Below are 14,319 nucleotides of genomic sequence, written 5' to 3'. Positions count from 1 at the left end.
TTGTGGCGGTTATGCGAGATAGCTCATTGAAACTTGATTGTTTACAATGCAGGCTGAAAATAATTATGGCTTGATCAGAAATAGACAAATAAACGAGACCCAAATACAGACGCACATACTCATATACACCACAGTCTGCCCAGCTTCTCCACTATACCAGTCTTTGTTTCCCTGTTCCTCCACTCCCTCAGCAGGGTGGGCTCTGGCTGTCTGTGTGTCTGTCTGTGTGTTCCAAGAGCCCTGTCTCAGTGTCTGTCTCCCTGTCTGGTCCAGCAGGGACTTTATGTCAGCTCCGCATTCAGCTAATGGGCAATTTGCCTTGTTCTCTTCATCCATCTCTAATGTGTGTGTACTTGTTTTGCCAAAAATAAAGAACCCCCCTCCTCCTTCCTCCATGTCTTTTTTGGGAAAGGTCTGGTTGAAAGTATCCTGTCATTGGCTCAGGCTTTGGTGTTAATTCAGTGTCCATTTGTTGTTTTGTTGCCGTTGTTACTACCTCTTGCTTTGATGTGTCTGGTCTGGATATGAGTCATGATTTTAAAATGACCTCATACTCCCTCCCTTTTTAAATGTGGTGCTTAGATCACAGAATTGACCGCTTTATCCTCAGCTGTCTCTGCTCTCACCAGCTAGCAGGAGGCTATATCTGCGAGAGGTGATGGGATACAGTGTGCGGACAGAGCACAGACTACATGTGCACTTGCCAGAGATGGGTGGGCTGGCATGGGATGCGTGAGGAAGAAAACAAAGGGAGGAAATTTTTCCCCCCTGCAGCAGGAGAACGTTGGCTCGAGGGCTCTCAGGGAGGCAGGAAGGAGCAGGGAAGAGAGAGGAAGAGGCCGGGCAGCGCAACCGCCATTCAGTTCCCCTGTTATTTATCGCATTGTTTTTCCCCCCTCTTTCTCCCTCTCTCTGTCCCTGCCTGCCTGCCACACAGCTGGGCCAACACTGCATCACAAAGAAGCATTCTGGCAGACTGACAAGCATACACCGGCAGCCGGCAGGGCTGTGGCAGCAACACAGTGTACTGGGAACAGCCAAGACACATACACTCGGGTTATTATGAGTATGAACACACCCTGGCTTAACACACACATACACACACACACACACACACACACACACACACACACACACACACACACACACACACAAAAAGGACGGATGTGCTGGACATTTTTCAAACACAGGCAGCAGAGATGTGGAGGCACACTTATAGTTTCACCCCTACCGTGCCCAGCCGGTTAGTGCATGTGACACCATGGTGGCAGCCGGAGGAACAGTGTGAAATGAGTCTGTGATCACACAGGTTAGCACATGCCGATACTGCTGTTGATTAACACCAGTCCCCACGGGAGGATGGAACATGCCGCATTAATTTACCATACAAAATACTGCAGTGGAGCGGGCATAGGCACATCCTTTTCAATACAGATGATGGCTGTTGTACCTACCATGTAATATAGTATGTAATATTATTAGAGCCTACAATATGATATTTAATATGACATCATGATATGTTATATGACTTATGATATTGTATTAAGATATCAAATGTAGTACACAACCTGAGTCATGTTATATTAATGCTACGTAGGAATGTTAAATGCATGGTTGGGAAACCATTGTGGTAAATCTCAAGAGAGTTGCTTTGTGCCTCGTTTGCTTAGTCATTGGAGTTCTTGGCAAATAGGCATTGCCTTGAAGCCAGATGATGGTCTGGGCTCTCACTGATGGGTTCTCAGAAATGGCCTGTCCAGACCACATCCTGGATAAATAATGCATGATTCTGCTAAAGGGCGATGGACGGCCGAGCACTCTCCCTGCGCTGACACAGGGATCCGCATTAGCAGCCCAGAGTGGACGTATCAGCTGGAATGATCTCTGCATCTGCCTCTTCTTCCTGATCCATTTGCGTGAGGATCCATTTGTTCAGGGCTCAGATTAGCTAGCATGGGTGTGTGTGTTTCTTATCTAGACCTTGTATTAACAAGCCATAGTCTCTCTCTCTGGGTTTTACAAAAAATGTCTGAGCAAAAAAAGTCCCACCTCTTTTCTCAGCTGCCTGAGACAGTTTCCACAGCTGCTGGAGAGTGTCAGACTTGGTCCACTACGCCGAGACCAGACATCTGTTTTACCAGATAGTGTCTCTTAGCCTTGTCTTTCTCTTTTCGACGCCTCCTCCCTCTCTGCCTTGACCAGAGGGTATTGATTGAGCTGGGCTGAAAGGGCTACAGTACTCGTAGCCTTGGCTCCAAGCTCTCTCTGGTGGATTCACAGAGCAATTACACATGATGTGCTGACAGCCTACAGAGGCAAAAGACAGACAGTCCACTCAGCTAAGTAAGCATCTCAAGAATCGAAGTTAAGGACAATGCACTATCATCACACATTTTAAAGTGACACAATGTAGAATTTCCCTCTTTGTCAATTTTCAATGTAGCCTACTGGGTACCCATTTAGCTCTAAGGGGGTACTTTTTGACTCTGAGGAAGACACAGTGCGTCAAAACGTCAGTCGTTTGTGCACCTTAATAAAAAAAAGTTTAAAAGTTCTCTGAGTGCTCCGGTCATCCCTGGGTGTAGTCTCTCGGAAGTGGCCCAGCCAGTCTTTCTAAATTATTTTAAGGTTAAAGAACTACACTGTATTGCTTTAACAGTGTACGATCTAACATACATGTGGTTTTGGTTAGCATTTCAGACCACATGTGATAGTCACTCACACAACCGCAAAAAAGGGAATTGACTGAATTAGGTTTATCATCATGAATTAGACCAGATCATACCAAATCCATCCAGACACCTGATGTAAGAATGGCTCTTATCTGTAACCCAGCTCTTATCTATAACCCACAAGATAAAAGGCAGACACACAGTAACTGGTTTAACATTTTTACTGAGTTAAAATTATGCCCATGTACTGTACACAAACTGTCTAATCATGCTAAATGTGAACAGTCTCACAGTGTGGAAAAAACAGACCTACAAAAAGCAACGTGTTAACCAAGCCTATACAAAGCAGTGATGTGAAAAGACATCTTCAGTCCTGTTTGCCCAATCCTGCTACAGCATTTGTTCGTGTAAAAGATGCCGAAGGCCTAATTCCTGACAGGGAGCTTCATTAATGTTCAGACTAGTTGCAAGACTAACGCTCACAGACAAACTTCACAATCTGTTATACTGAATACAGAATTTATTTTATGTAATAAAATAAAATAAAATTAGGTATGCTGATAGAGAAACATTTTAAACTAACATGTACATTTTGTGTCCTTCATTGTGCTACAGAATATTTATGATATACATACTGTACATAAATGAACATTGATGAACGGCATTAAGGAAAATGGCACTGCAGGCCACAATAAATGGTCATTAGTGCAAATTAAATTTAAAGTATAAGTTTAGTACTATAGTATAAGTACTAAAAGTTTAGTTTAGTATAAGTACTATGTTCAATTTATAGACGTGTATACATGGTTTTCATGTAAGAAAAATGCAAGTGAACATTCCCTATATAGTTGCAGACTGTGGCATACCCTTGCTACTTTATGCTCCGTTCAACATGTGCCTCTGTAAAAACCTGTAAACTACAAACACATTGCAAATATTTTTCATTTTCCAGAGTGCCCTTTGATTCTGATTTTGCAAGAGCTTAGGCACAAATTGTACAAACTAATCGTATATAAATAAAACAATAATACATATACAATTACCATTCTTAGCAATGTTGTGTTCCACAAAAAAGCCAGATAGACAGGCACACACACAAATCATATTTCAATCTTTCATATAAATTTCCCTGGAGTCAACAGAAAAAAAATCTTCCCTCTTGTCAAAACACATCAAAACCCTTACCGTTTTAAAATAAATTAATTCATACTTCATACACACTCATTCATTATTCCCTTTTTCTGTCTTCTTTCTTTCCCGTCTGACAAAGATAGATGTGTGTGTGTGTGTGTGTGTGTGTGTGTGTGTGTTTTTTCCCATTGTTCAGACTGTGCAGTCATGCCTCCACTATAAACACAAAACCACTGGCCAGTCTTGTGTAGTGCAAAGTGTCAGGGAAAAAGTCAACAAAGAAACAGACAAAAGAGACAGCAAGATGTGAAAAAAAAAGAGGCCAGGACCAAGAGATGGGTGAGGAGCCTGTGCGCTTCCAGGTCACCCCGCAGCTCTCCCCCTAGACCTGTCCATGGGGAAGTCTCTACTGGCCGAGATGGACAGAACACCAAGAGAGAAAGAGAAAAGAGAGAGGAAAAGAGAAAAAAAGAGAGAGAGAGTGCTGGTGCGAGGTCACCTCGCTCAAAGGCCCATACATATTGATGAGCATGAGTGGCTCCAGGGCCCGTCCACCTCCTCTCCGCCCTCATCTCATCAAGAGGAGGGCAAGATAAAAGACAAGACAGCAGAGCAGTGGAGGGAAAAGCCCTCTCTCTCTCTCTCTCTCTCTCCCCGGGGAAAAAAGGAGAGCACTGCAGAATTTTAAAGAGCGGTCGACAGGCGGCACCTTTCTTTTTTCTTGACACGGCCAGTGAGCGTGTGTGTGTGTGTGTGTGTGTGTGTGTGTCTGTGTGTCTCTGTGTCTGTGTGTGCACTTGTGAAATGCCAAAGTCACGGTCTGCTGCCAACCAAGACTCCAAAATGGCATTCATCATCTGCTGTTGATGCAAATTGATCAGGGGTTCAGGTTAGGCATACAAAGCTGTTCGCAACTGGCTCAGAGAATGCAGATGAGACATATATAGAGGTCAGCAAGAATAGCCAAATAGGGCTATTCATCTGTTACCCTTTTACTAATTCACCTTAAAATATCCATTCCCAAAGTCCAAAAATAAATTCAAGTAAAATAATACAATAAATAGTAAATTCACATCAGCTTTCATTGGTGCTGTTCCACTGAGCACACTGTTGAGCTCACATCTGAGAAAATGCTACTGCGTCTTTAAGTAAGCTAACAGTTAACTCACCAAGGTCCATTATGGCACGACAGGATGAACTGTGCTACTACACTGGTGTTAACCGCCGTGAATTGAGTGCAAAGCCAAACCGAAGCCTTCACAGCAGACTGTTAGATAAATAGTCAGTACCTGTCATTCGTGGAGGGGAGCCACACTTTTCCATTAGGGGGCAGTGTGCCTTCATGTCTATAGTGTATGAAGAGTTTGGTTCCAAATCGCTACATCCTCCTTTTAATGAATTTTCATAAATCAGTTTTTTACAATTTGTTTTCCAAGTCATTTCAGTAGAACTGTAATTGGGTATAGTTGTTTGATTTATCTTTTCTCAATCAAAACAACACAATTGCAATTTTATTGATAATACCTGAAATACACAATTAGTTGACATGACTTTTTAATGTTTTTAAAAATGGAGATATAGCGTTTTGGAACCAAACTCTTCATAGGCACATCACGCATCAGTGGTGCTTATTAAGTGGTAAGAAAAAACTCATAACAGTATATCACAGAAATATTACATTGTATATACACATGTTAGCTGTATGTGTGCTCAGGGTGAGTGAACACCCCATGATGTGAGTTCCTCACGAGGAAGGTCATGCAGAAACGGCTGTTGTCTAATGACAAACATGATCCTTTCCTTCCCTTTGTGTTACCATACCAATTACAGGCTACACATAAATACTACTAACAAACAAAGGCATACACTAAGACCTACAGATAGACAGACAGATCTCCACACACACAGTGGTCCCTCACTAGTCAAAGCAGCAGAAAAGAGAGCAGGATTTGGGCTCCGATCCACGGAAATTCCCAGAGCAGGGTGTGTCAGTGCACTGTGCTATGAAGGCATGCAGTTCTGTGACGTGTGATGGATCCTGGGTTTGGGTTTGTTGCTGCAGAGAGAGAGAGAGAGAAACTTTGAAAGCCATTGTACACCAAGTCTGTTTTCGTGCCAAATTGTCAGACGATTAAAAAAAAAAAAAAAAAAGTTACGTTATGTCATGTTATGACAAACACTGGAACACTTCCGCACATCAAATAATGTATTGAGATACTGTATTTCTGATCCATTGTAGTGTTGGCTTTTTTTTTTTTTTTCTGCCACTCAAGGCATTAAGATCTATGTTTGATGAATTTTAGTGTGTATTTAAGTGAATATACATTTTCCATGAAAACAGCCCCCAAATCACTTTAACTAAAACAGTGCTACACACTGCTTTTTTCTTAGCTCCATTTGAACCTTTCACTGGTTTCCTCTAACTCTAAACCAGACGGCTAACCACTGTGCCTTTTATCATCGTGCAGGCCACAACCCAAAACAGCCCCCATTGAGGTTAGCCAGGTGTCATCTGGCAATGGCAAGAAAATACTAAATGTAGAAAAACATGCTGGATGATGTTCTGTATATATTTCTCTGGCTGTCACTGCACCTCTTGCCAAAAACTAAATAGATGACGTATGGGAGCATCAATCCCATGTGAAATGTGTTGTCATGCCCCTAGGGATCAATAAAGTATCTATCTATCTATCTATCTATCTATCTATCTATGTCTGTGAGTGTGCCATACTGTCTCTCTCGTTTGCTCGCTCACCATGATGCTGTCGTAGGCTCCGGTGATGAGGGCGATGAACAGCGACAGCACCATGTAGATGAAGAGTGAGATGAAGGTGTACAGGTAGACCTGGCTGAAGACCCACACCAGGGTGCTGCTGTGCTCCAGCTCCGAGAATGTGGCGAACATGTCATCCCCGTTGATCAGGGAGAACAGGCATTCCGACACCATGGACAGTGACCGAAACTACATGGGCAGAGATGAGCTTGAGAGTGAAACCAGTTTCATGTCCTCAAAATCGCACAAGTAGTGTCATTTCTGCTTGGTGAAGCCACATGGACAAATTCATTTCCCCTTGTGGCTCTGTGATTAATATTTATCATACCAATTCCATATCAGCAATTTTTATCCAAAGACCTTAATTTGTGTATTTGGTTCCTCAAAAACAGAAGGTGTGATTAGCAATATCAGAAATGAATGCCTATTAATGGTTGAATAGAAGTCAACTGTTTCTCTGTTTTGTATTCTTCCACATATGACTTGACTGTGTTCCTGTGTGTGATTCTGTTTCTGTAGTATTCCTGAGTATACAGTTGTGTGACAGGAACAGGAGATGGGTGTGGTTGTGTGTGTTTTTAGAGATAAAGCAGAATATCCCCTGCATAGTTATCTGTGTAGTTATCTGTTCTGAATTGCCAGGTAAGCACTAATTACCCTCAACTCCCGGAGTGAGGGAGGGTACTGTAACTGGGTCCATCCGTCTGTGTGTATGTGTCTGCTTGCATAACTAAGTTCTGATCCAATGCACTGTACTTCTATTTTTAGACAAGGCAGAGGATCTCTATATCTCAGTTCTCCAACATGATCATCTGACTCACAGTGCAAATGCTGGAATTTGGTTTTACTTTGGTCAATACTGTGTAATGAGGCAACAGTCTGCAGTTGCCTGACTGCTCTTGTTAGTGTCTGATTCAGTGGGGTCTACATAAATTGGACCCAGTGGCTAACACTGTCTCCCATCATATTAGAAGATCCGTATTCCTACTGGTGAATATACAGTCATGCTCTCTCTCCCTTGGTGTTTACCATTGAAAACCTTTTTTTCCTGATTTTTCTACTGTCCAGTGACACATAAAAATCTAACAATCCTCTATGCTTGTACGAAAAAGGCAAAATAACCTAACAAACAAGTGTGTGAGCCAGTTAATGTACCTTGGCATGGTATGGTCCGAGCACTATCCAGCCACAGAAGCAGTAGCCCATGTAGATGGCCGCAGCACAGCAACAGAAGCGAATCACATTGGGGAACGCAGCCCGCAGCGTCACAATGAGAATCTGAGGAGTAGAGGTGACATTGCCCATCAGGACACAGACAGACTGAGCTACTGGCAAATAACAGACTATATGACATGTGACATGTGGCTATGATGTCATTCATTAGCATGCATTTAATGGAGTTTTGGTCCTTCATTCATCCAAGTTTCATCCGATGGTAGTGCTGTCTGTTGTATATTTTCCTTCTGTTCACTATTTCTCTCTTTCACAAAGTCACTTTTCTTGCTAACACAAGTCTATTACATCCAACTGTATTTGTGATTAACCATGATGACTGCTGTAAGCTTTCTTTCCATTAACTCATAACCACAAGACAACACTTAAGTGGAAAACTCTAAGGGGGTAATTTAGCTACTGTACTGGAAGGGTCTGATCTGAAGAGTCAACAAATGCTAACATAAAATTAAACTAGAGATCTGAGAGTGCTTACAACATAAAGCAATCCATAATACTTACGTTGTATTTCTGGAAGAAGCTGAGGTATCGAATGACACCGACCCACACCAGCAGAGTTGATGTGCCAAGTAAAATTCCACACAGGTCGTAGAATGAATTGCCCTGTCATTAGCACAATTGAAAAAAATAAGCTATTACACATTACTAGTTCACACAGTCAATAATGCCCAAACACATAGATCAAAAACTAAGATTAACTATCATAAATAAACATAATAATTTGAGCTAAGCGTCATATCATATGCAATAAGCTACCAAAGCGTTATCTTGTAAACTGTATTGCAATCCTCGTGCATATTTTGCATGATTGTATGAATGAGTTGACAAACCTTGGACTCAATACCAATCTTGATGAAGCTCCCAATAATGGTAAACACATCACTGACGATGAGTAGGATGTACCATCCATTAATGAACTCCATCCTGTCCCCCCAGCACACCTTACGCCTTAACCTGTGTTTGAAGAACTGCACAAACTCCTGTAGAATATATGGGGAGCGGGTTCAGGTAAACGGTCAAGCAGCCAAATGTCACATTACAATTAATGTATGATCGATGCACAGTGACAGAGCACCATTTTACATACATTAAGGATTAAATTAGGACATTGGTTAGGACAATGATTCAATTAGGACATTCAATTAGGACATTGGCTCAGACAGTGGTAGTCCAGGTAAAAATTTTAAAGAGGTGCATCTGTGCATTTGCAACTGCATTATTATCACCCATTGGAAAGCAACATTTGACATGAGGCAAGAGGAGGGCTATTTCGCAGCTGAGAAATAGTCCTCTTTTTGTCTTAGCCCAAGTCCAATCAATTCAAGCCTTATCTCGACTTATTTCTCCTAAGTGGCCTTCAGGAGAAACAGGTAAGATCTCAACACGATTTTATTTCTTGTGAAAAAATTATTTTTCGAGACAAGAAATTTCCTCTGGGCACATAACCAAAACTGCACTGTAGATCTGTGACCAGTGACAAGTTTATGAGGTGACGTAAGCCGGGTTTCCATTCAGCTCTCTTGCATATTTGTGAGCTTTCATGAAAATTTGGCTAAAGAAATGCTGTGTGTGTTTCCATCCACTGTGCAATGCCAATTAAAAATGGACATTCTTCTAATTGAGGAAAGACGTCTGAACAGTCATTGGGATCAAAACATAAGGTTTGGTCAAGGCAATGTTTACGTAGGTAGAAATGCAAAAAATGTGAATTAACTATTTCTATGAACTTTATACCTATGCGAATCATGGGTTTATCCATCCCTCTGCACATTAGGATTGTATGTGTTTTTTAAGTGTTTCCAGTAAGGATTTCTAATTTAAATGGTCAAACTGTTCTTTAAAAAGTTGAGTGGAACTTTTGACATTGGTGTACACCTCCCACCCTCTGTGCCCATCAGTCTCACATTTTGCAGAAGCACGCCTCTGAGAATGGACCGGCCACAGAGCACCAGGGAGAGCAAACACACGACCGCAACAGTCACATCAAACACCACGCGCGCGTTGCTATCCGCTGTGTGGAAAACAGAGAGAAACAGAGGAAGAGAAAATAAGACACTATGGAATAAGAGGGTTAAAGACATAACTTGAGGAGAAAAATTTAAGCAGGAAGGCAATATTTTTAATGATGGGAAACCATGAAAAGAGGTTGGATCACATGGATCATGTTGCCAGGGAGATGGCATTGAGATCTTGTTCTTGCCAGTAATTACTGCTGACAAAACAAACATATTGCACAGAAAAGGCTTCACCCTGTCCAGAGACATTTGGATCCCGACATTCCTGGATGGAGGCCTGGTTCTCGAGGCTAATCTTGACCCTCCCACTATGAGCATGGTTGTCCAGCAGGATCTGTCAGGAGTGACACACCATGTATAAAAAATATAAGCAATCCAAAACTGTATTCTTTTTACATGGCATGATAGTTTTGGCAATATTTACAGAATGGAACGTTACTCTAAAACCAACAAATGAAATTTGGTCTAATAATATCAAGAAACAACAGAAAGTGGCTTTTGCACTTTTTCAACTTTTCCCACTGATCCTAGCCTTGCCCATGCCCACCTACAATCTCCTTTCAGTGAGATACTAGTCTGGCAAATGACAATTTGAGAGCAGACTACACAGAGACTTTACCATGATGCGGAAGGTGTAGCAGTCTGGGATCTCGTTGTTTATTATAGTTTGCAGGTTGATGGCCTTTAGCTGGAAGTTCATGGTTACATTAATCAGCCTGTAGAAAGGAGAGGGTAAAAGTAGGTTCCACATTTGAGAAGACAGTTTGTTTGGAAATATTTCATCACACAGAGAGAAGCACAACTCAAGAAGTCTTAAGTAATAGAAAGAAGAACATGACAAATCTCCATGTGCTCACAAGACTCTATTCTATGACTCAATACATTCACCAGTCTCATCTTTAAATACTTGATGTGGTTCTAGAAATGCTATATATAGATGATTGTCATTTGATTTAAGAATGTCATTGTAAGGAAGAGAGAATGGAAATTGTACAAATGGGTGAATTTGTGTACAGGAGGAAGAGAGATTTACTTGTGAAATTGAAGGGTGAAGTTTTTATAGTCATCAGTAAGTGGAGCAGTGGGCTCTGGAGGGGGGTCCACTCCTATGCAGTCTGGGTTAAAAAAAATAAAAAAAACACAGATCCATACTCACAACCTCAAACCAACACCATTCAACAATGGACAGACAACAGACAACATAATCCAACAATCAAATTCAGCTTTCTAAAGCTTAACTGTTCAATTCATCAAAAATTTACAATTACACCATAATAACAATTCCAGAGATTCTAGATTCTATTTGTGCTATTTTATCTCAGGTGCTACAGCCAGCAGGTGTATAAAACATTGCATTTTCCCAAATAATCGTTACTTTTTCCACAGAAATAACCTTGAAATAGTAGCAGCACCATTCTGACAGATAAAGGCAAAACATGATCATGTATTAACTTGATGACTAGAGTAATTTCTCCCAAGAATAAGTTAAAATATTATTAGCCTTTATAGCTTTTAACATGTATTGTAAAACTATTGACAACATTAAACTTCCAGAATAAATCAGTTTTACCAGTCACAATTCGTGGATCAATATCAAATGTGTCATTGACAGGATTGATGTGTCCCTTCTTGTAGTAGTGCTGACAAAGGGTTAGGGCACTGCCATTCACACCCACACCTGGCACATACGCATAGCAGCCAATGGAGGTGTCTGCCAAAGCCAGGTACTGGAAGGTCAGAGAAGAGCAAGAATTGACTCAGTATTGGGTGGATCATACAGTAGCCATCATTGTTAGTACACTAGGATACCTGGATAAAGCAGGCCCTTTCTAAATGCCGAGAATGTATCAGACTCTTTAGGCTGACTTCACGAACCACATCACCTCTCAATCATTCCACTTGAACACTATTTTATCACTCCAAAGAACATATTAGCTGTTCCCCTTTTTCATGTTCTTCTCAGCCGCCAAAAAGCCTTCCTCTTGTCTCAGCCCAAGTCCAATTTAAGTTCAACTTAACATCTCAAAATAATTTGTTTTTCTATATAATCTATCCATGTATCTCACCTTATTTCTCTTAAGTGTCCCTTAAAAGAGGCAAGTGAGATCTCATTTCAAAAGTTTGATGTATATCTGAAGTATTTCCTAAATAAATTCAACCAGTTCAGCTATAGTATGATTAATTATGATAATTCTGCTTTTTCAACATCTCAATTGTAACAAATTATGTTATGTTTGAGTGTGGTCCAGTTTTTTGCCTGCAGTTTTGTTACTGTGTTGTTTGTTATTTTGTTGTTTATTTGTGTTTAAGTACAGTGGCGCAGCTAGGTCTTGTCATTAATAATAATACAACTATCCAACATAATCACATAATTGATTGTGAAACTACCCATTTATCACGCTAGGTGCAGCAGCCTACCTGGTCTATGGCATAATGGATGTGGCTGTAGACATCACTCTGGGTGTACACTGCCAGAGTGGAGTCAGGGTCATCCTGGTAGTCTTTCAGGAAGAGGTACCTGAAAGCTTCTGTGTTCTCATCCTTAAAGTTCACCACCATCTGATTACTCAGACCAAACATCACCAGCTTTATCAGGTCGGGTGAGGGGGAGGTGGGGGAGAAAACAGTAATGGAATCATCAGTGAATGCTTTTACCCCATATTTGCCAGGTTCATATCATGTCACTTCTTTATAGAGATTGAGAATGTGTCATCATGCCATTTTCCCATTGGTGAACGCAAAGCATTTTGGGGATCTGCGGCAATCCATGCCCATGTAAACCAATGTAAACGGCCAAACGTACCCATAATCTTGGTCACGTGTTTTAGCAATCTCTATTTGGAGTAATGAAGAGCAATAGATGGTGTACCTGCACAGTGACAATGACGATCTTGAGGATCTGCAGGAGCAGCTTGTATGGTTTACGGCCCTTGGCATGGTATTTGTCACACGGACTCATGAAGAAGTACTTCATCTTTCTTCGAAGCTCTTCTTCCTCATGTTCAAGCTGTTGCTGCAGCAGCGACCCCTCGAGGTCAGCTGGTCTACGGTCAGTCTGAGCACATCCCTTGCACTCACTTGAGCCATAGCTCACTACGGGGCTTAGCAGTTTATCTTTCTCTGATAACAAAATTAATACAAAAAAGAGTGAGACTTTTGCTGTAAGAAACTTCACAACATAGTCTACAACTATGTTGCTATGCCAACTTTGGCTTGTTAATACATTTGTATGAAACGGTAACAGCCTGTAAGATTATTATTTGAGTTTGAGACATTAAAACCTGTGGTCTGCTGGAACCATGTTGCACCCTACTAGAAAAATACAATACTAGAACAGCAAAAATATTGAATATATTTATATTTAATATATTTAATATCCTTAATCGGCTGGAATTTGTACAAAGGCAAGATAGTTGTAATGCAGAATGCACTCTGAAAATGATTACATTTTCACCCAGACTTTTAATCACTGGTCAGAGATCTAATTGGTTTATCAAACTTCCACGGTTTATATTCACAGCAGCCCCTTGTATTGAATGCTATCAAACACAGCATAGTAACTAATCTAATGAATTCCCTCTGATGCTGATGGCTGCAACCTGTCCCCATTGCCATTGAGAGAGTAGTTCAGGACTGTGATATGCAAGTTATGTGCAAATGTAGGCCTATATTCATATGTAATACCCATGTATAGTCTTGAATTGATTATTACTGTGGCCTATGGGCAGTAGTCTTATCATGATGTCATTAAAATCTGAAGTATTTATGTGTATATTGACTAAGAATCTCGCCTAGTCTGTCTGAATTCTAAGATAATCTGCCTGATACCACCTCAGGCTGAGTGTCAGGGCAAGGCAGAAAGGAATGGTTACTGGTAAAACTGGAAAAAATATTTGTTTCAGTTAAGACTCTTGCTCTTCTCTTTGGCTCTCTCTCACTCTTCGTCTACAAAGTTATTTTTGATTTACAGTTTATGCATTCATGGTTTATCAGGTCAAATAACAAAATATATGTTGAAACCAACTGTTCTGCAGCCTACTGCAATGGGATATTTCTATGGGAGTCAAATAAATTATATTTTGCCGCGATATTTAATGTAGGCTACCACTAATGCATTCTTTTGTAGCCTACCTCAGTTGTGCCTAGGGAATCCACAACAAATTAATAAACAAGTAAGACAAATCGTATTTTGCGATGTGTGGCAAGCGAATTTTAGGCTAAGGTTAGGTTAGGCTACATGATGTTTTCATTTCACCAACCTGTAACGTTACCGTCGGGGGTGCTACGACTGTAGTCCGAAGATGCCATGGCCATCTTGTAGAAAGCACGAACCACTGAGACGGCAACATTTAATTTACATGAACTATGTTATAACAGCATATGCTTCGCATTTTCATTCACATTTATTAGTAGGCGTATAAAGATCAACAACGACATTCTTCGACTTCCTCCTACGTAAACAGTGCTCTATTTCCGTGTTGGTCACGTGACATAC

The 14,319-nt window shown here is 40.9% G+C and overlaps 1 protein-coding gene across 1 annotated transcript; it reads right to left on the bottom strand.

Annotated features, from left to right (window-relative positions):
- Positions 1-5,331: 5,331 nt before the first annotated feature.
- mcoln1b (mucolipin TRP cation channel 1b) lies at positions 5,332-14,284 on the bottom strand. Its single transcript, XM_048245959.1, has 13 exons — positions 14,084-14,284; positions 12,694-12,944; positions 12,243-12,410; positions 11,395-11,551; positions 10,858-10,939; positions 10,444-10,540; positions 10,059-10,158; positions 9,714-9,820; positions 8,640-8,789; positions 8,311-8,412; positions 7,732-7,854; positions 6,559-6,765; positions 5,332-5,859 (listed from the first exon to the last, which is right to left on the bottom strand). The coding sequence occupies exons 1-13, from the start codon at positions 14,136-14,138 to the stop codon at positions 5,722-5,724; spliced, it is 1,737 nt and encodes a 578-aa protein (XP_048101916.1). The 5' UTR covers positions 14,139-14,284; the 3' UTR covers positions 5,332-5,721.
- Positions 14,285-14,319: the final 35 nt, after the last annotated feature.

Source organism: Alosa alosa, chromosome 6 (genome assembly GCF_017589495.1).
Source record: "Alosa alosa isolate M-15738 ecotype Scorff River chromosome 6, AALO_Geno_1.1, whole genome shotgun sequence".
Lineage (NCBI taxonomy): Eukaryota > Metazoa > Chordata > Actinopteri > Clupeiformes > Clupeidae > Alosa > Alosa alosa.
Note: the sequence above shows the minus strand (reverse complement) of the source record. Positions and strands in the feature narration are given on the sequence as shown.

What these genes read in the sequence shown, in the direction of transcription:
- mcoln1b (XM_048245959.1), bottom strand. Translation starts at nt 14,138, where the DNA reads ATGGCCATGGCATCTTCGGACTACAGTCGTAGCACCCCCGACGGTAAC. An exon ending in TGATCCACGAATTGTGACTG is followed by an intron (nt 10,940 to 11,394) that starts GTAAAACTGATT and finishes TTTTTAACCCAG; the next exon opens with ACTGCATAGGAGTGGACCCC. An exon ending in GAGGCGTGCTTCTGCAAAAT is followed by an intron (nt 8,790 to 9,713) that starts GTGAGACTGATG and finishes TATATTCTACAG; the next exon opens with GAGTTTGTGCAGTTCTTCAA.